The 22,369-nt window shown below is 49.0% G+C and overlaps 1 protein-coding gene across 1 annotated transcript; it reads left to right on the forward strand.

Annotated features, from left to right (window-relative positions):
• The first annotated feature begins 2,368 nt into the window (after positions 1-2,368).
• On the forward strand, positions 2,369-6,596 carry LOC122923993. The gene is made up of 2 exons (XM_044274920.1): positions 2,369-3,154; positions 6,285-6,596. The coding sequence occupies exons 1-2, from the start codon at positions 2,536-2,538 to the stop codon at positions 6,287-6,289; spliced, it is 624 nt and encodes a 207-aa protein (XP_044130855.1). The 5' UTR covers positions 2,369-2,535; the 3' UTR covers positions 6,290-6,596.
• Positions 6,597-22,369: the final 15,773 nt, after the last annotated feature.

Genomic DNA, 22,369 nt, shown 5'->3' on the forward strand with positions numbered 1-22,369 from the left:
ACATACAGATTATACAGCCACCACTAGAGGGAGCTCACTACATACAGATTATACATCCACCACTAGAGGGAGCTCACTACATACAGATTGTACAGCCACCACTAGAGGGAGCTCACTACATACAGATTATACAGCCACCACTAGAGGGAGCTCACTACATACAGATTGTACAGCCACCACTAGAGGGAGCTCACTACATACAGATTGTACAGCCACCACTAGAGGGAGCTCACTACATACAGATTATACAGTCACCACTAGAGGGAGCTCACTACATACAGATTGTACAGCCACCACTAGAGGGAGCTCACTACATACAGATTGTACAGCCACCACTAGAGGGAGCTCACTACATACAGATTATACAGTCACCACTAGAGGGAGCTCACTACATACAGATTGTACAGCCACCACTAGAGGGAGCTCACTACATACAGATTATACAGCCACCACTAGAGGGAGCTCACTACATACAGATTGTACAGCCACCACTAGAGGGAGCTCACTGCATACAGATTATACAGCCTCCACTAGAGAGAGCTCACTACATACAGATTATACAGACATTACTAGAGGGAGCTCACTACATACAGATTATACATCCACCACTAGAGGGAGCTCACTACATACAGATTGTACAGCCACCACTAGAGGGAGCTCACTACATATAGATTGTACAGTCATCACTAGAGGAAGCTCACTGCATACAGATTATACAGTCGCCACTAGGGGGAGCTCACTGCATACAGATTATACAGTCACCACTAGGGGAGTTCACTACATACAGATTATAGAGCCACCACTAGAGGGAGCTCATTACATACAGATTATACAGCCACCACTAGAGGGAACTCACTACATACAGATTATACAGTCACTACTAGGGGGAGCTCACTACATACAGATTATACAGCCACCACTAGAGGGAACTCACTACATACAGATTTATACAGTCACCACTAGAGGGAGCTCACTACATACAGATTTTATTACAAGACCCGGAGGCTCATATTGCTATTCTCCTTCTTTACTCCGACCAATAGCAGCAAAGAACAAATAAAAATATTGACACATGTCATCAGCCCCTCCCCATAGTCTCTCTATAACAGGCCACACCGCCTGCAAATCCTCCTCTTTCTTTGCTGCTGACCGCAGAGATAAGTATTCAAATTTTATTGCTCTGTCTTTTTGCACATATTGGATATCTTTGTGTAGATATATATTATTTTCTTTGTTCATCTTTAGTTTTATCTGTTCCCCCCCCCCCTCCTTGGGGGGGCTCTTGATTTATATATATATTGATTCATACTTTGTGTCACCCCGTTTTGGGGAAGGTTTTTTCTCTCCCTTGTCTGTGGGGTCATTGGGGGGTTAATTCGGCGCTTCCCCTCTTTTGCCTGTGGGACGTTTCTGTCCCCTGCTGCGCCTGTGCCTCTGTGAGGTTTTCTCTTCCCTCCCCCCTTCTTTTCCGGCGCCTCGTTCCCGCGCTACTCACCTCAGAGCGGCTTGCTTCCGCTTCCTCTCATTCTTGCAGGAGCGCTCGAGATCTCGCGAGATCTCGGGCGCTTCCGGCTTCCGCAGTGTGACTTGTGCAGATCGGAGCTCCGGCAGCCTCGGTCCGTCTCTGGTGCTTTTTCCTTTACAGGTTCTCAGCGTTTTTTCTTCCTACTGGCCTGGGGCAAATCCCCATCACCAGTACACTAGCCCCAGCTTAGTTGCAAGATTTAATCTTATATCAGTCGCAGTTTATAGGATTATATATATAGTCTGAAATTAAACATGCCTAACACTGCACATAGTGGCCAGGGCCCTGCAGAGGAGGCTGTTCCTCTAGTTGAATTAACCCCTTCGGGGGAGGATGGTCATGCTCTGACCCCTTGTGATGGAGTTTTTGATTTGCAGGCGTCACTGTCTAGCGCCATTGCTGCTGCCATGGGATCTATGACTTCGGTCATTTCCCAATCGATTGCTCAGGCCCTTGCTGCCCATCCCGCTACCTCCCAAACCCCGCAGCCCGTCATGGTGTCTTCACCCACCGGGCCAGGACCATCTGCCTCCAGAAAACGAAGTAACGGTGATGATGTTTCCACCAATGTTGGCGCGCTTGGTCCGCGCAAGAGAGCCCGTACGCGTCGGGCAGAACGCACGCGCAACTGGAAAAGTGCTAGAGCACTGCAGGAAATGGATACCGATTCTGAGATCGGATCTGAGGAGGAGGCTTTAGATGACGCCTTTGAGGAGGCAGAGGAGGACCCATCAGGGGTCATGGAAGATAACCCCTTACCCGGGTGCAGCTCCAGGGTTTCGGCAGCAGATGTGTCCTTGACAGACCCATCAGGGGAACCGCTCTTTGACCCAGATTCCCTACACCACCCTCGGTCTGCGGAGTGGTTGCCGTTGGAGCACGTCTCCAAATATTTGGAGGCCCGCGTGCGTTGCCCCCTCTCCAAAGAGGCGCGCAACAAGCTTAGGGCAGAATGCCCCAGACCCATAATCCCGAACAGGGTTTGCGAGACTCCAGTGGTAGACCCCAAAATGACCCAATTCCTCGCCAAATCTGGGTGGAATCCGAGAAAGGGTCTGGAGTCAGCCCTGCGTGCGTGTCAGGACAAGCTCCTGGACATATTTGGCCCACTGGCAAAGATTTTCGACTTGGCCGAGGTTGCCAAGGTCGAGGGTAAGCTGGTAGACCCTCTAGAGCTGCGCGAGTGGGTGCAGCGCGCGATTTGCGTAGCAGGAAACGTTAACACGTCCCTGGCTATTGAACGGCGCAAGGCCATACTTTTCAAGGTTGAGCCTAAACTCTCCAACTTGGCGCTTACCGAAGCCGGTAAGGAGGCTCAGGGCCTGCTGTTTGGCGAGTCCTTTATTAAAGACTTAGGACGGTTCGTCGGTGCTTTTACAGCACTTGATAAGGCCCAAAGTTCAATGAAGCGGGTGTTTCAAGGTAGGGTCTCTACCAGGGCCGGCAGTTTCAGGGGCCGTCTGTCCGGCCGTGCCCATTTTCAGTCCCGTGCTACGGGCAGAGGCTCCTTCTCCCAGAGACCTGCGTTCCAGGAGCAGAGGCGAGAGTCATCATCCTTTTTCCCTTCCCGGGGAGGATCCTGGAGGCCTAGAGGATACAGAGGAAACCCTGGTTCCAGACGACCTTACGGTAAGACCGATGCCTCATTTCAATTCTTTGCCTGTTTGTGTAGGGGGCAGACTCCGGCTCTTTTCTCGAGCTTGGTCGCGCATCACCTCGGACCAATGGATTCTCTCCACGGTCAGGGGTTTCCACATAGAGCTGGCATCTTCTCATCTGTCCATTCCGCCCCCACACCCGGCAGTGCTGTCGGTAGAGAGCCGCATACTTGTGGACTCAGAGCTATCAGATCTCTTCCGCAAAGGGGCCATAGAGCCGGCTCCGGCATCCACTGGTGCGGTAATCAGCAACATTTTCTTGGTGGCGAAAAAAGGGGGCCAGCTACGGCCCGTCATCAATTTACGCGCTCTCAACGCGTTCGTCAGGTACCGCCATTTCAAGATGGAGGGCATCCATCTCCTTCGGGACCTACTTCAAGTGGGCGATTGGATGGTCAAGTTGGACCTGAAGGACGCTTATCTTACCGTCCCTGTCGAGGACGCGTCCAGGGACCTTCTATGTTTCCTTTGGAAGGACAGGGTTTGGCGTTTTACGTGCCTCCCTTTCGGCCTTTCTTCAGCTCCGTGGTGCTTCACCAAGCTGATGCGCCCTGCTATGGCCTGGCTGCGCAGTCGGGGAGTTCGCCTCATCGTCTATCTGGACGACATCCTGATCATGGCACAGGATCAGGCGGTGTTGCTGACTCATCTTCGCTGGACTATGGATCTCCTGTTGGAGCTGGGCTTCCTTCTCAATCAGGAGAAGTCCTGTCTCATCCCGGCTAGCGAGATGGAGTTCCTGGGGTTTCTGGTGGATTCCACGGCGGGGACTCTCAGCCTACCACCGTCCAAGGTTCGGTCCATTCGGAAGGAATTGTGCAGAGCCAAGTCGTCCTCCCAGGTCCCGTTGCGTCAACTAGCCAGGATCATAGGGCTTCTAGCGTCATCTATCCAGGCGGTCTTCCCAGCCCCACTACATTACCGGGCCCTCCAGCGTCTGAAGATTTTCCACCTCCGGAAAGGGGCTTCCTATGCGGATTGGATTTCTCTGGACGAGGAAACCAAGGAGGAGTTGTCCTGGTGGATCCACAATTTACAAGCTTGGAACGGCAAAGCCATTTTCGGTCATCGTCCGGACTTCGTGGTGGATTCGGATGCCAGCCTGTCGGGCTGGGGAGCTCACTGCGAGGGGATCTTGACCGGAGGCGGCTGGTCAGCGGACGAAGCGGGATTCCATATCAATGCGCTGGAACTGTTGGCAGGTTCGTTCGCAATCAGGAGTTTCACGAGAGACACGGCCAAGGCCTGCATTCAACTTCGCATGGACAACGTGTCGGCAGTGCGTTACATCAATGGCATGGGCGGTACACGTTCCACCATCCTATCTCGGTTGGCGAAGGATTTCTGGGACTACTGTCTGGACAAGGAGTTGATTGTATTGGCGGAATATCTTCCGGGCGTCCAGAACATTCGGGCGGATTGGAGCTCTCGATATCTCTCCGACTCCAGCGATTGGCAGTTAGATCCAGCGGTGTTCCGGTCTTTAACGTCTCTTTGGGGGCATTGCTGTATCGACCTGTTTGCCTCCCGCTTGAACACGCAGCTGCCACGTTTCTACAGTTGGCGCCCGGACCCAGAGGCCGAAGCTGTGGACGCGTTCCTACAGGATTGGTCGCGGGGTCTGCTCTACGCATTCCCCCCCTTCCAACTGATTCCCAGGACCCTGATTCAAGTACGCCGTCATTCAGCGGATCTGGTTCTGCTGGTCCCGTTTTGGACTTCCCAGTCGTGGTTTCCTCACCTTCTGGAGATGATGATAGAGACCCCGTACCTGCTCCCGACATCTCAGACTCTCCTCCGAGGTCCGAATCACCAGCTACATCCTCTTCTCCTGGACGGATCTCTGCGCCTGTTGGCGTGTCGAATTTCAGGGGACCCTGGGAGGTCCCGGGAGTTTCGGGAACAGCTAGAGTCCTTTTGGAGAACGCCTGGGCCCCAGGGACCAGAAGATCTTACAGATCTGCCTGGGGATCTTGGAATCGCTGGTGCGTGGCTAGGAACTTGGATCCCGTTTCGGCACCTGTGACGGAGATCTTGCACTTCCTGTCTTCTCTTTTCGACCAGGGCAAGGCCTATCGCACGATCAGCCTTTTCAGGTCGGCCATTTCTGCGTCCCACCAGGGGTTTGATGGTACTCCTGCGGGGCAACATCCTTTGGTATGCCGTCTATTGCGCGGCTCTCGGATGTCTCGGCCTCCTAGACCCAGATTTTCGACTACTTGGGACGTGTCTTGTGTCCTTTCCTTTCTATCTTCTTGGCCTCGGAATTCAGACCTGTCCTTAAGGCAACTCTCGGCGAAGCTCGTCACTCTTTTCTGTCTAATTTCCTGCAAGCGGGTGTCCGACGTCCGGGCTTTGGATTATGATGCCCGCTCGTATACTCCGGAGGGGGTCTCCTTTGACATCTCTAGGAGGACCAAGTCTCACATACGCTCAGTCGCTTATCCGGCTTTCCCGGCCTCGCCTTCTCTCTGTCCGGTGGAATGCCTCAAGGAGTATGAAGCTCGCACTTCCCTTCATCGTTCACGGGAGTTTCCTCATCTTTTCCTCTCTACCATTCGTCCTTTTGCCCCGGTGTCCACTCCCACGCTGGCTAGGTGGATGAAGTGGATCATGGAATTGGCGGGCGTGGACACTTCCATTTTTTCGGCACATTCCGCTAGGGGGGCATCCGCTACCTCTTTGGCGGTGTCTGGCGCCAGGTTGGAGGACATTTTGAAATTGGCAGACTGGTCCAGAGTGTCCACATTCAGAGAATTTTACTTCCGTCCAGGTCCTCACGTTTTCTCATCAATCATTGAGAATTTGTCTTGACTTTGAACTCGCAATATGAGCCTCCGGGTCTTGTAATAAAATCAGGTGATTTTCCTATTTCATGACGTAAAGTCATGATTTTATTAAAGACACGGAGGCGAGTATTGCCCACCCTACGTTTTCCCTCCCTATGTGAGTTTAATATTGGAATGCTTTTGATTGTATGTCATTTGCATATTGATTTAATTCTATGAGTTTTTTCCTGAGTAGGTTTGTCGCAACCTTTTGTTTGTGCGTACCATGCACCAATTTGCTTCTATCATGGTTCTGTTTTCGCCTTTTTTCAGGTTGAGATCGGTCACTTCCGTGATGTCCTTTGTTCTACGTCCTGGTTCGGAGGGTCGGCAGTTCGGTTCCAGCCGGTCATGTGACGTGGATAGCTTCAGGAGGTTCTTCAAGGTTGTTCCTGGTGTTCCTGTTCGCTTCCGGATGGATGGCGCTTTTGTTCCCAGGCTGTTCCGGTTCCTGGTTGGCGGTTCGGTTGGACTGTTCGGTTTTACAAAGAAAGAGGAGGATTTGCAGGCGGTGTGGCCTGTTATAGAGAGACTATGGGGAGGGGCTGATGACATGTGTCAATATTTTTATTTGTTCTTTGCTGCTATTGGTCGGAGTAAAGAAGGAGAATAGCAATACTCGCCTCCGTGTCTTTAATAAAATCATGACTTTACGTCATGAAATAGGAAAATCACCTGATTATACAGCCACCACTAGAGGGAACTCACTACATACAGATTATACAGCCACCACTAGAGGGAACTCACTACATACAGATTTATACAGCCACCACTAGAGGGAGCTCAGGAGATTACTACATACATATATATATACAGCCACCACTAGAGGAAGCTCAGGAGATTACTACATACAAATATATACAGACACCACTAGAGGGAGCTCAGGAGATTACTACATACAGATATATACAGTCACCACTAGAGGGAGCTCAGGAGATTACTACATACAGATATATACAGCCAACACTAGAGGGAGCTCAGGAGATTACTACATACAGATATATACAGCCACCACTAGAGGGAGCTCAGGAAATTACTACATACAGATATATACAGACACCACTAGAGGGAGCTCAGACAATTACTACATATAGATATATACAACCACCACTAGAGGGAGCTCAGGAGATTACTACATACAGATATATACTGCCAACACTAGAGGGAGCTCAGGAGATTACTACATACAGATATATACAGCCACCACTAGAGGGAGCTCAGGAGATTACTACATACAGATATATACAGCCACCACTAGAGGAAGCTCAGGAGATTACTACATACAGATATATACAGCCACCACTAGAGGGAGCTCAGGAGATTACTACATACAGATATATACAGACACCACTAGAGGGAGCTCCGGAAATTACTACATATAGATATATACAGCCACCGCTAGAGGGAGCTCAGGAGATTACTGCATACAGATATATACAGCCACCACTAGAGGGAGCTCAGGAGGTTACTACATACAGATATATACAGCGACTACTAGAGGGAGCTCAGAAGATTACTACATACAGATATATACAGCCACCACTAGAGGGAGCTCAGGAGATTACTACATACAGATATATACAGCCACCACTAGAGGGAGCTCAGGAGATTACTACATACAGATATATACAGCCACCACTAGAGGGAGCTCAGGAGATTACTACATACAGATATATACAGTCACCACTAGAGGGAGCTCAGGAGATTACTACATACAGATATATACAGCCAACACTAGAGGGAGCTCAGGAGATTACTACATACAGATATATACAGCCACCACTAGAGGGAGCTCAGGAAATTACTACATACAGATATATACAGACACCACTAGAGGGAGCTCAGACAATTACTACATATAGATATATACAACCACCACTAGAGGGAGCTCAGGAGATTACTACATACAGATATATACTGCCAACACTAGAGGGAGCTCAGGAGATTACTACATACAGATATATACAGCCACCACTAGAGGGAGCTCAGGAGATTACTACATACAGATATATACAGCCACCACTAGAGGAAGCTCAGGAGATTACTACATACAGATATATACAGCCACCACTAGAGGGAGCTCAGGAGATTACTACATACAGATATATACAGACACCACTAGAGGGAGCTCCGGAAATTACTACATATAGATATATACAGCCACCGCTAGAGGGAGCTCAGGAGATTACTGCATACAGATATATACAGCCACCACTAGAGGGAGCTCAGGAGGTTACTACATACAGATATATACAGCGACTACTAGAGGGAGCTCAGAAGATTACTACATACAGATATATACAGCCACCACTAGAGGGAGCTCAGGAGATTACTACATACAGATATATACAGCCACCACTAGAGGGAGCTCAGGAGATTACTACATACAGATATATACAGCCACCACTAGAGGGAGCTCAGGAGATTACTACATACAGATATATACAGCCACCACTAGAGGGAGCTCAGGAGAGTACTACATACAGATATATACAGTCACCACTAGAGGGAGCTCAGGAGATTACTACATACAGATATATGAGTCTGCTTTTATAGCGCCTACCAGTAGCCATTTGGCTCCAGGAGAAGTATATAGTGGGCTCAGCATGCATGTTGGTACTTGCATCCCTGGATCCGATGGAAGCTGTTATGGCACCGGACGGGGTTAAAAGCAGAGTGTGCCTGGTGTGCATGCTGTACCTGCGCTCCCTGGATTTTTTGTGGCTGTCATGGCCCATAACAGGTAGGAACTAGTGTTAGGGACCACTCATAGAGGCGACCTTGACGTGGTGAGTGGCTTATTACGCTTTGGCCAAAATGTACACTAATGCCTCATTCAACATCCAGCATAGAGGCAGGGCAGAGTGCTGGTTGCAGAGTGCGATTGCATTTGTGTTTTTGCGTTAGATATATACAGCCACCACTAGAAGAAGCCGAGGAGATTACCTTCCCGTAGGCTGGTTTCACACGGGCGTTGCGGAAAAATGTGCGGGTGCGTTGCGGAAACACCCGCGATTTTTCCGCGCGAGTGCAAAACATTGTCATGCGTTTTGCACTCGCGTGAGAAAAATCGCGCATGTTTGGTACCCAAACCCGAACTTCTTCAAAGAAGTTCGGGCTTGGGATTGATGTTCTGTAGATTCTATTATTTTCCCTTATAACATGGTTATAAGGGAAAATAATAGCATTCTGAATACAGAATGCTTAGTATAATAGCGCTGGAAGGGTTAAAAAAATAATAAAAACGTTAACTCACCTTATCCCCATGATCGTGTAGTTCCCGGTCGGTCTCTTCTTTAGCTGTGGGCTTGGGCTGAATGACCTTTGGTGATGTCAGATCACATGCTCCAATCACATGGTCCATCACCATGGTGATGGAGCATGTGATCTGACATCACCACAGGTCCTTTAGTCACAGCTAAAGAAGAGACCGACCGGGAACTAGGCGATCATGGGGATAAGGTGAGTTAACTTTTTTATTTTTTTTAACCCTCCCAGCACTATTATACTAAGCATTCTGTAGTCAGAATGCTATTATTTTCCCTTATAACCATGTTATAAGGGAAAATAATACAGTGAATAGACTATCACCTAGAACCCATGCGTGAAATCGCACCGCATCCGCACTTGCTTGCGGATGCTTGCGATTTTCACGCAACCCCATTCATTTCTATGGGACCTGCGTTACGTGAAAAACGCAGAATATAGAACATGCTGCGATTTTCACGCAACGCATAAGTGTTGCGTGAAAATCACCGCTCATGTGAACAGCCCCATAGAAATGAATGGGTCAGGATTCAGTGCGGGTGCAATGCGTTCAACTCACGCATCGCACCCGCACGGAAATCTCGCCCGTGTGAAAGGGGCCGTAGTGCTTTGTGGCCAGGGGCAGGGAAGCACATAGCCTTTGTGTTGCCTGAGGCAAAAATTGAAATGTCACTTCCCCCTCATGCCAAATTCTCGACCTAACCCCTTCCCTCTAGCCAGAGGTTTAAATTGACCAGCATGCACTTTGTATAATACTGGTGTCTTCTTAAGCACCACAAGGGTCTTTGGGCCCCCCTGGCTCCTGGGCCTGGTAGCAACTGCTGCCTCTGCACCCCTTATAGCTACGCCCCTGGATGGCAGTTAGTGTTGGCAACACTGGCCTTAGTCAGAGGTTGGTGTAGGGGTCACAGCTGTGTAGCTGTTCCTGTTTTTAGAAATAGAGGGGCTTGTGAGGGCTTTATGGTCAGATCTTGTAGTGCTGACAGAGAGGGAGCATGAGAGAACAGCACAGCTGCTGGTATGGAAGGACCAGCTGCACTCTGTGGTAGTTAGCTAGCGAGTGGAGGTTGTGTGTCACTCACCAGTTGGTTTACCAAGTAACCTTTGGTCAGGTTGTAGCAGTGACAGTAGTGGCAATGGGAATCCTTAGGGACAGACAACTATACGTGTAGCACTTCCATGTCCTTCCAGTCATGAGAGGCCAGGTCAGCAGATAGAGATGTCAGCTTGCTGTCCTGAAAAAAATAAACTGTGTAGATCGTGGTGTATTGGACTGAGAAGTGTGCAGAAGATAATGGAGATGAGCACCACACCTGAGGACTGTGAGCGTGTGTGTGCCATGTAGAGAAGCCATGTCCTGGAAGTAAAGGGTGGGTGTCATGTGGTGAGAAATTAAGGCCTGTGACTATGGTACCAAGCTATCTTCACCCCTTCCACTGGCAGAGAGTTACCACCTATTGAGAGTGTTCAATGCCTGATGAGCGAATAGACCTGCAACTTCTTAAGGGACTAATGTAAGTGTAAGGCCATTGCCTCTTGTGACTGCTTGTTGCCCCATGTGAGACCCATATGATCTGTGTTGTGTGATTCCCTCCGCCATGACCGGAGAACCATATCTGGACAACCAACCCACAACCCACCAGCAACTCCACACTGGCTACATAAGACCAGGCCTCTGCCCTTCTCATGGGTTTAGTACTCAGCATTGTTTCCCATAAGGGATCCTTTAAGGACAGGCCATAGACGCAAGGGATAAGAGAGCGCTAAGAGAAATCAGAAGTTGTGACACCCCGGGGGTATACAAGGAGAGCGGGGGAATACGAGGGTATATGGCCGCATGTGCTAATCCTATAACGTATCATATATACCCTCATTATCCTGCCCTGGTAGAACAAAAATCATCTGCATTTAACATAGTCGTCGGTGTCCTGGTCCCAGAAGCGCGCATCGTAGAATACACGAAAGGCAAACCCAATCCTTGACTGAAATCAACACTTCATGGTTTGGACAAATTGTCTTTTTTCCCTTTTACATCCACTCCTGGTAATTGCAGCCTTCCATTCCATTGTTCCATGTGTATCCCGCATTCAGGAGCCATGCCAAAACCAGTCGCATGTCTGGGAATTCAGGGTAGCAGTGCCATGGTATGCGAGGCTTTGATCATCCCAGGTCAGAGGCTTCCGCCGGCGGACGATTGTTTTTCATATACATGTGTATAAAATGATGAGATTAAAAATGGATTAAAAGAAACGGAGTGGGGGAGGGGAGGGGGGCACAGACCTCATTGGAAACAGACACCGAAATTTATCCACCACATCAATCATCAGATAGCTTTCACATTATGCAGGAAATGTCCTTGAATGGTCCCTTTTTTTTGCATAAAGTGGCGCAGAAAAATTCAGGGTGAAAGCAAAAGAGGTAGACGGAATATTAATATATGTCAGGAATGGGAAATAAAAACGCCAGTTACACGAAAAAACTGGGAAAATGCTGAATAAATCAAAAAATAAATCATAGAAACAGTAAAAGACTGGCAATAAAAAAAGACCACAAATGTTACAGTAATGGAAAAAATAACTGGAACATTTGTATCAATTTGTGTCAATGAATATATGAATAGGAATTTATTTGAAATGCTATATTAGCCCAAAAATTTGCAAAAAAAAATACTAAAATATAATAAAAAACTGTACCAAAATAAGCAATTGTTAATAAATAAAAAATTTAATTAATAATATGGATCAACAAAAAGGCAAAAATAAAAAAAAATCGCTTGTTAATGTTTTCTCTTGTTTTAGTGGTTGGGGAGCAGAATAATAACAATATTAATATTAATAAAATTGAAAGGGTGTAAACTAGAGATGAGCGAATTTCATATTTTGAAATTCGTTCACATTTCGTTTGGTGGTAAAATGTGAATTGCGTTACGGATTCCGTTACCACGGACCAGAACGCAATTCTATGACGGAATGCCTTTAGAGGTCTCCCCTGCATAACGGAAACTGAATGGATCCGTGTTGCAGCCCATAGACTTCTATTATAACGGAATGAATAACGGAAACCCTCTAAAGGAATTCCGTTATGCATTCCGTCATATCAAAGAATTGCGTTAAGGTCCGTGGTAACGGAATCCATCACACAATTCACCTTTTACCACCAAACGAGGAGTGAACGAATGTCATAAGCAGAGATTTGCTCATCTCTATTGAAAACTCTATTCAAAATTATAAAAAGAAGAAACTGACAGATTTGTACTTTTAGCAACAACTTGATTTAAAAATTTCATAATAAAAATGTACAAATGTAAATAAATAAATAAAAAGTAATAAAAAAAAAAAAATAAAAGTCACAAAACAAAAAGTTGACATCTAAAGTTTGTACCCCCAGAAGGATGGAGCATAAAGACAGAACGTATTCAGAGACTTTATGGGGGGGGAATTAATGGGGCAGCAAGTTTAGGTTTTATGACATCATCTCTTTTTTTTTTTATCTTTGGGGATTTATTACTTCTGACTGAATATAGGGAACGTCTACCAGTCAAGAAATAACACCAAGACTCCGTCTTCTCGGGGCAGCACCACCATTTTTTGAAGCTCGGTTTTATCGAGCGCCCTATATGCCATAGATTTCCAGCTGCCATAGATACCTGCTAGATTACATATGGGGGCGCTGTGTCAAATATTATTACATCGAAATAAAACCAGAATATTTTCTTCACCACAGATCATAGAGCACATATCAGATGATGGAAGGAGACATTTCACAGGAGAAAATAACTCACATAGAACTTGATGGCATCTCAAAAAAGTTGGGTCAGAAAACAAAAGGCTGGAAAAGTAAAAGGCACTGATAAAAAACAGCTGGAGGAGCCGTCCGCTACTAAGTCACAGGAGTGCGTGTAAAAGACCAGGTTAGAGGGCAGAGGTCACCGATCTGCAAAACACTCTGTCTAACAAAATGTTCCTGAATGTAAAGTTGTGAGGACTTTGAATATCCGGCCATCTACAGGATATAATGTCATCAAAATATTCAGAGAATCTGGAGAAATCCGTGTGCACAAGGGACAAGGTCATCCATCAATGCTGGATGGTCTCGATCTATGGCAGCACTGCAATAAAAACAAGCTGATTCTGTAGTGAAAATCACTGCACGGATCAGGAACATTCCAGAAATCACTGCACAGGATCAGGAACATTCCAGAAATCACTGCACAGGCTCAGGGACATTCCAGAAATCACTGCACAGGCTCAGGGACATTCCAGAAATCACTGCACAGGCTCAGGGACACTTCCAGAAATCACTGCACAGACTCAGGGACACTTCCAGAAATCACTGCACAGGCTCAGGGACATTACAGAAATCACTGCACAGGCTCAGGAATATTCCAGAAATCACTGCACAGGCTCAGGGACATTCCAGAAATCACTGCACAGGCTCAGGGACATTCCAGAAATCACTGCACAGGCTCAGGGACATTCCAGAAATCACTGCACAGGCTCAGGGACATTCCAGAAATCACTGCACAGGCTCAGGGACACTTCCAGAAATCACTGCACAGACTCAGGGACACTTCCAGAAATCACTGCACAGGCTCAGGGACATTACAGAAATCACTGCACAGGCTCAGGAATATTCCAGAATTCACTGCACAGGCTCAGGGACACTTCCAGAAATCACTGCACAGGCTCAGGGACACTTCCAGAAATCACTGCACAGGCTCAGGGACACTTCCAGAAATCACTGCACAGGCTCAGGAATATTCCAGAATTCACTGCACAGGCTCAGGGACACTTCCAGAAATCACTGCACAGGCTCAGGGACACTTCCAGAAATCACTGCACAGGCTCAGGGACACTTCCAGAAATCACTGCATGGATCAGGAACATTCTAGAATTCACTGCACAGGCTCAGGAACATTCCAGAACTCACTGCACATGCTCAGGGACACTTCCAGAAATCACTGCACAGGCTCAGGAATATTCCAGAATTCACTGCACAGGCTCAGGGACACTTCCAGAAATCACTGCACAGGCTCAGGGACACTTCCAGAAATCACTGCACAGGCTCAGGGACACTTCCAGAAATCACTGCATGGATCAGGAACATTCTAGAATTCACTGCACAGGCTCAGGAACATTCCAGAACTCACTGCACATGCTCAGGGACACTTCCAGAAATCACTGCATGGATCAGGGACACTTCCAGAATTCACTGCACAGGCTCAGGGACACTGCCAGAAATCACTGCGCAAGCTCAGGGACACTGCCAGAAATCACAGCATAGATCAGGAATATTCCAGAATTCACTGCACAGGCTCAGGGACACTTCCAGAAATCACTGCATGGATCAGGAACATTCCAGAAATCAATGCATGGATCAGGAACATTCCAGAATTCACTGCACAGGCTCAGGGACACTGCCAGAAATCACAGCATAGATCAGGAACAAGCCAGAAATCACTGCACAGGCTCAGGGACACTGCCAGAAATCACAGCATAGATCATGAACAAGCCAGAAATCACTGCACAGGCTCAGGGACACTTCCAGAAATCACTGCATGGATCAGAAACATTCCAGAATTCACTGCACAGGCTCAGGAACACTTCCAGAAATCACTGCACAGGCTCAGGAACACTTCCAGAAATCACTGCACAGGCTCAGGAACACTTCCAGAAATCACTGCACAGGCTCAGGAACACTCCCAGAAATCACTGCACAGGCTCAGGGACACTTCCAGAAATCACTGCATGGATCAGGAATATTCCAGAATTCACTGCACAGGCTCAGGGACACTTCCAGAAATCACTGCACAGACTCAGGGACACTTCCAGAAATCACTGCACAGGATCAGGAATATTCCAGAATTCACTGCACAGGCTCAGGGACACTTCCAGAAATCACTGCACAGACTCAGGGACACTTCCAGAAATCACTGCACAGGATCAGGAATATTCCAGAATTCACTGCACAGGCTCAGGGACACTTCCAGAAATCACTGCACAGGCTCAGGGACACTTCCAGAAATCACTGCACAGGCTCAGGGACACTTCCAGAAATCACTGCATGGATCAGGAACATTCTAGAATTCACTGCACAGGCTCAGGGACACTTCCAGAATTCACTGCACAGGCTCAGGGACACTGCCAGAAATCACAGCATAGATCAGGAATATTCCAGAATTCACTGCACAGGCTCAGGGACACTTCCAGAAATCACTGCATGGATCAGGAACATTCCAGAAATCAATGCATGGATCAGGAACATTCCAGAATTCACTGCACAGGCTCAGGGACACTGCCAGAAATCACAGCATAGATCAGGAACAAGCCAGAAATCACTGCACAGGCTCAGGGACACTGCCAGAAATCACAGCATAGATCAGGAACAAGCCAGAAATCACTGCACAGGCTCAGGGACACTGCCAGAAATCACAGCATAGATCAGGAACAAGCCAGAAATCACTGCACAGGCTCAGGGACACTTCCAGAAATCACTGCATGGATCAGAAACATTCCAGAATTCACTGCACAGGCTCAGGAACACTTCCAGAAATCACTGCACAGGCTCAGGGACACTTCCAGAAATCACTGCATGGATCAGGAATATTCCAGAATTCACTGCACAGGCTCAGGGACACTTCCAGAAATCACTGCACAGACTCAGGGACACTTCCAGAAATCACTGCACAGACTCAGGGACACTTCCAGAAATCACTGCACAGACTCAGGGACACTTCCAGAAATCACTGCACAGACTCAGGGACACTTCCAGAAATCACTGCACAGACTCAGGGACACTTCCAGAAATCACTGCACAGACTCAGGGACACTTCCAGAAATCACTGCACAGACTCAGGGACACTTCCAGAAATCACTGCACAGACTCAGGGACACTTCCAGAAATCACTGCACAGACTCAGGGACACTTCCAGAAATCACTGCACAGGATCAGGAATATTCCAGAATTCACTGCACAGGCTCAGGGACACTTCCAGAAATCACTGCACAGGCTCAGGGACACTTCCAGAAATCACTGCACAGGCTCAGGGACACTTCCAGAAATCACTGCATGGATCAGGAACATTCTAGAATTCACTGCACAGGCTCAGGGACACTTCCATAATTCACTGCACAGGCTCAGGGACACTGCCAGAAATCACAGCATAGATCAGGAATATTCCAGAATTCACTGCACAGGCTCAGGGACACTTCCAGAAATCACTGCATGGATCAGGAACATTCCAGAAATCAATGCATGGATCAGGAACATTCCAGAAATCACTGCACAGGCTCAGGGACACTGCCAGAAATCACAGCATAGATCAGGAACAAGCCAGAAATCACTGCACAGGCTCAGGGACACTGCCAGAAATCACAGCATAGATCAGGAACAAGCCAGAAATCACTGCACAGGCTCAGGGACACTGCCAGAAATCACAGCATAGATCATGAACAAGCCAGAAATCACTGCACAGGCTCAGGGACACTTCCAGAAATCACTGCATGGATCAGAAACATTCCAGAATTCACTGCACAGGCTTAGGAACACTTCCAGAAATCACTGCACAGGCTCAGGAACACTTCCAGAAATCACTGCACAGGCTCAGGAACACTTCCAGAAATCACTGCATGGATCAGGAACATTCCAGAATTCACTGCACAGGCTCAGGGACACTTCCAGAAATCATTGCATGGATCAGACACATTCCAGAAATCACTTCAGGGGCTCATGAACATTCCAGAAATCACTGCACAGGCTCGGGAACACTTCCAGAAATCACTTCAGGGGCTCAGGAACATTCCAGAAATCACTGCACAGGCTCAAGGACACTTCAAGAAATCACTGCACAGGCTCAGGGACATTCCAGAAACCACTGCACAGGCCCAGGGACACTTCCATAAATCACTGCATGGATCAGGAACATTCCAGAATTAATTGCACAGGCTCAGGGACAGTTCCATAAATCACTGCACAGGCTCAGGGACACTGCCAAAAATCACTGCATAGATCAGGAACATTCCAGAAATCACTGCACAGGCTCAGGGACACTTCCAGAAATCAATGCACAGGCTCAGGGACATCTCAGAAATCACTATGCTCAGGGACGCTTCCAGAAATCACTGCATGGATCAGGAACACTTCCATAAATCACTGCATGGATCAGGAACACTTCCATAAATCACTGCATGGATCAGGAACATTCCAGAGTTCACTGCACAGGCTCGGGCACACTTTCCGAAATCACTGCACAGGCTCAAGGACATTTCAAGAAATCACTGCACAGGCTCAGGGAGACTGGCAGAAATCTGTGAATACAGTTCCCTGTGCAATCCACAAATACAAGTTAATATCATGCAGAGAAGAAGCCATACGGCAGCACGATCCAAAAACGCTGCCATCTTATCTGGGCCAAAACTCATTTAAAATGGAAAACAGTTCTGTGGTCAGATGTGGTTTTAGGAACCATGGATGCTTCTGCAGACTGAAGAGGAGAGGGACCATCCAGCCATCAGCGCACAGTTCAGAAGTCTGCACCTCCGTTTTAGCGCCTATGACATGAGCGGCTTACGCCTCTGGAAAGGTGCTACCAATGATGAACAGTATATAGAGGTTTTAGAACAACATCTCCTTCAGGGAAGACCTTGCATATTTCAGCAAGGGCTAAACCACATACTGCATCCAACACAACAGCGCGGCTTCGCAGAAGAACAGTCCGGGTGCTGAATCGGGAGCGAATCAAGCTTCGGATCATACATCTGAAGTCGATTTGTTAAAAAACAATTGCAATGCTGTTTCCATATAGCATTAAAATGTATGTGTCGCGTGTAGGAAAAATTTGTCTCGGCTGAAGTTGCGCAAGACTTCAGTTTTCCTATCTGCGTGTTTAAAATTTTTTTAAAATAGGAATCCGAGGTCGGCTTCTGTACTGGCAGGGACCTCGGTATTGAAGCTGACTTTGGATTCCTATTTTAACATACCGACGTAAGTAACCGAAGTCTTGCGCAATCTCATGTGAGACAAAGATTTCCTACACGCAGCCAGGGCCGGCGCCACCTGTAAGGCGACCTAGGCAGCCGCCCAGGGCGCAATTTAGCAGGGGGCGCCGAAACCATCCGGTTTAAAAAAAACGTTTGTTAAGTTGCCGGCTGCGCCCCTCATGCTGCGCCGCCACTCTAGTAAGCCCTGAGCCGCACAGCGCGGGACACAGGCCGGAAGAGGCTGCATCGCTGACATGGAGGTAAGTATAAGTGTTTTTTTGTTGTTGTTGTCAATACTGGTGGCTACTGGGCTGGCACATGATGGGGGGGCTCTGGCTACTGCAGGGCCGGCGTCATAACCCGGCATCCTGGGCAAGTGCCGGGGCCCAATGTTCCTGGGGGGGCCCACTGAGCTGCTATGAGCACTTCCATCAATACAGATGGGAGCTCTCACTGCTGTCACTTCACTTACGCAGTACCCCTCTGGTGGGCCCTCTGAGCTGCAGAGACTCAGGGCACGCCCCCTCTACACAGGACACGCCCCCTCTACACAGGACATGCTGCCTGAGGAGAGAGACCGGAGGGCTGGAGCTGTGAGTGAGTCTGCACTGTGACTGTCTCTTGTCTGTGGGACAGAAGGGGGGGGGGGACTCTCCGATCTGCTGCTGCTTCATTCTATTTAGTTGTGTTACTGTTTCATTAAGCGGTTTGTCTCCATGACACCTGCCCCCCCCCCATATCCTGTCCTATCTCATCCTCATGGGGCCCCTGCTGTCTCCTTTCCTCCCTCATGTATCCAGAGCTCCTGTTTCACCCTCCTATCTCCTATTGCTGCCCTGCACAGACCTCCTGCCCCTACTTCTTGTATGAATCCCCCTCAGAGCCCCTTCCCCCTACTTGCTGTGTCCACCCCTCCTGTCCACCCAGGGCCCCTGTCTCACTCCTCTGCCTCTCATTATGGTGGCATCTGAACAGCATTCACCATAAGGACCTTCTAACGTCACAGGGTCATGTGACTGTGCCCCCCACCCCGTACTGTGCCCCTTTATATCCTGCATTGTGCCCTCTTACCACACCCTGTGCAGTGCCCATAGTCATTCCCTGTACTGTGCCCTCTTATACCCTTTTATCCGGTCACTGTACGGTGGTTTTATCATTGTATGGCGGTGTTATCACTATATGGCGGTGGTATCCAATAACTGCATGGCCATAACTGTATCCCCTTCCATGCCCACACCACTTTTTTTAAACCTGGCATGAGCGGAAAAGATACAGATTGCGGTGCTAAGGACCTTTGCGCCACAATCTGTGTCAGAAATACGCCTATATAGAAATAGACGTATTTCTATATAATAAATGACCCCCTAATTGTATTATTATTTGGGGGTAGGGCTAATATCTTTATATTATATAGATTCTAGTGTATTATACTGGGCCCTGTATTTCCCAGTAGAGAATGATCCTTGGGAAGCACAGTCCTCACCCCTGACCACCAGGACCAGGTAGCGCTCTGTCAGCACATGGCGGCCTCCCCTCTCCGCCACGCTGCTCCGCTGTGTACTGGGGCTTATTCTGACACTAGGGCTGGGTTCACATCCGATTTGTGCCATCCATTTAATGTATACCAAAAATGTATGCGTTACCAGATGCCTCAGACTGATGCCGTACAGTGGCGTCCGGTCACCATACAATCCTCCGACTGATGCCGTACAGTGGCGTCTGGTCACCGTACAATCCTCAGACTGATGCCGTACAGTGGCGTCTGGTCACCGTACAATCCTCAGACTGATGCCGTACAGTGGCGTCCGTTCACCATACAATCCTCAGACTGATGCCGTACAGTGGCGTCCGGTCACCATACAATCCTCAGACTGATGCCGTACAGTGGCGTCCGGTCACCATACAATCCTCAGACTGATGCCGTACAGTGGCGTCCGGTCACCATACAATCCTCAGACTGATGCCGTACAGTGGCGTCCGGTCACCATACAATCCTCAGACTGATGCCGTACAGTGGCGTCCGGTCACCATACAATCCTCAGACTGATGCCGTACAGTGGCGTCCGTTCACCATACAATCCTCAGACTGATGCCGTACAGTGGCGTCCGTTCACCATACAATCCTCAGACTGATGCCGTACAGTGGCGTCCGTTCACCATACAATACTCAGACTGATGCCGTACAGGGGCGTCCGGTCACCATACAATCCTCAGACTGATGCCGAACAGTGGCGTCCGGTCACCATACAATCCTCAGACTGATGCCGTACAGTGGCGTCCGTTCGCCATACAATCCTCAGACTGATGCCGTACAGTGGCGTCCGTTCACCGTACAATCCTCAGACTGATGCCGTACAGTGGCGTCCGTTCGCACATACAATCCTCAGACTGATGCCGTACAGTGGCGTCCGTTCACCGTACAATCCTCAGACTGATGCCGTACAGTGGCGTCCGGTCACCATACAATCCTCAGACTGATGCCGTACAGTGGCGTCCGATCACCATACAATCCTCAGACTGATGCCGTACAGTGGCGTCCGATCACCATACAATCCTCAGACTGATGCCGTACAGTGGCGTCCGGTCACCATACAATCCTCAGACTGATGCCGTACAGCGGCGTCCGGTCACCATACAATCCTCAGACTGATGCCGTACAGCGGCGTCCGGTCACCATACAATCCTCAGACTGATGCCGTACAGCTGGCGTCCGGTCACCATACAATCCTCAGACTGATGCCGTACAGTGGCGTCCGGTCACCATACAATCCTCAGACTGATGCCGTACAGTGGCGTCCGGTCACCATACAATCCTCAGACTGATGCCGTACAGCTGGCGTCCGTCACCATACAATCCTCAGACTGATGCCGTACAGCGGCGTCCGGTCACCATACAATCCTCAGACTGATGCCGTACAGCGGCGTCCGGTCACCATACAATCCTCAGACTGATGCCGTACAGCTGGCGTCCGGTCACCATACAATCCTCAGACTGATGCCGTACAGTGGCGTCCGGTCACCATACAATCCTCAGACTGATGCCGTACAGTGGCGTCCGGTCACCATACAATCCTCAGACTGATGCCGTACAGTGGCGTCCGGTCACCATACAATCCTCAGACTGATGCCGTACAGTGGCGTCCGGTCACCATACAATCCTCAGACTGATGCCGTACAGTGGCGTCCGGTCACCATACAATCCTCAGACTGATGCCGTACAGTGGCGTCCGGTCACCATACAATCCTCAGACTGATGCCGTACAGTGGCGTCCGGTCACCATACAATCCTCAGACTGATGCCGTACAGTGGCGTCCGGTCACCATACAATCCTCAGACTGATGCCGTACAGTGGCGTCCGGTCACCATACAATCCTCAGACTGATGCCGTACAGTGGCGTCCGGTCACCATACAATCCTCAGACTGATGCCGTACAGTGGCGTCCCGGTCACCATACAATCCTCAGACTGATGCCGTACAGTGGCGTCCGGTCACCATACAATCCTCAGACTGATGCCGTACAGTGGCGTCCGGTCACCATACAATCCTCAGACTGATGCCGTACATGGCGTCCGGTCACCATACAATCCTCAGACTGATGCCGTACAGTGGCGTCCGGTCACCATACAATCCTCAGACTGATGCCGTACAGTGGCGTCCGGTCACCATACAATCCTCAGACTGATGCCGTACAGTGGCGTCCGGTCACCATACAATCCTCAGACTGATGCCGTACAGTGGCGTCCGGTCACCATACAATCCTCAGACTGATGCCGTACAGTGGCGTCCGGTCACCATACAATCCTCAGACTGATGCCGTACAGTGGCGTCCGTTCACCATACAATCCTCAGACTGATGCCGTACAGTGGCGTCCGGTCACCATACAATCCTCAGACTGATGCCGTACAGTGGCGTCCGGTCACCATACAATCCTCAGACTGATGCCGTACAGTGGCGTCCGGTCACCATACAATCCTCAGACTGATGCCGTACAGTGGCGTCCGTTCACCATACAATCCTCAGACTGATGCCGCACAGTGGCGTCCGGTCACCATACAATCCTCAGACTGATGCCGTACAGTGGCGTCCGGTCACCATACAATCCTCAGGACT

The sequence above is a fragment of the Bufo gargarizans genome, unplaced genomic scaffold (genome assembly GCF_014858855.1).
Source record: "Bufo gargarizans isolate SCDJY-AF-19 unplaced genomic scaffold, ASM1485885v1 original_scaffold_2125_pilon, whole genome shotgun sequence".
Lineage (NCBI taxonomy): Eukaryota > Metazoa > Chordata > Amphibia > Anura > Bufonidae > Bufo > Bufo gargarizans.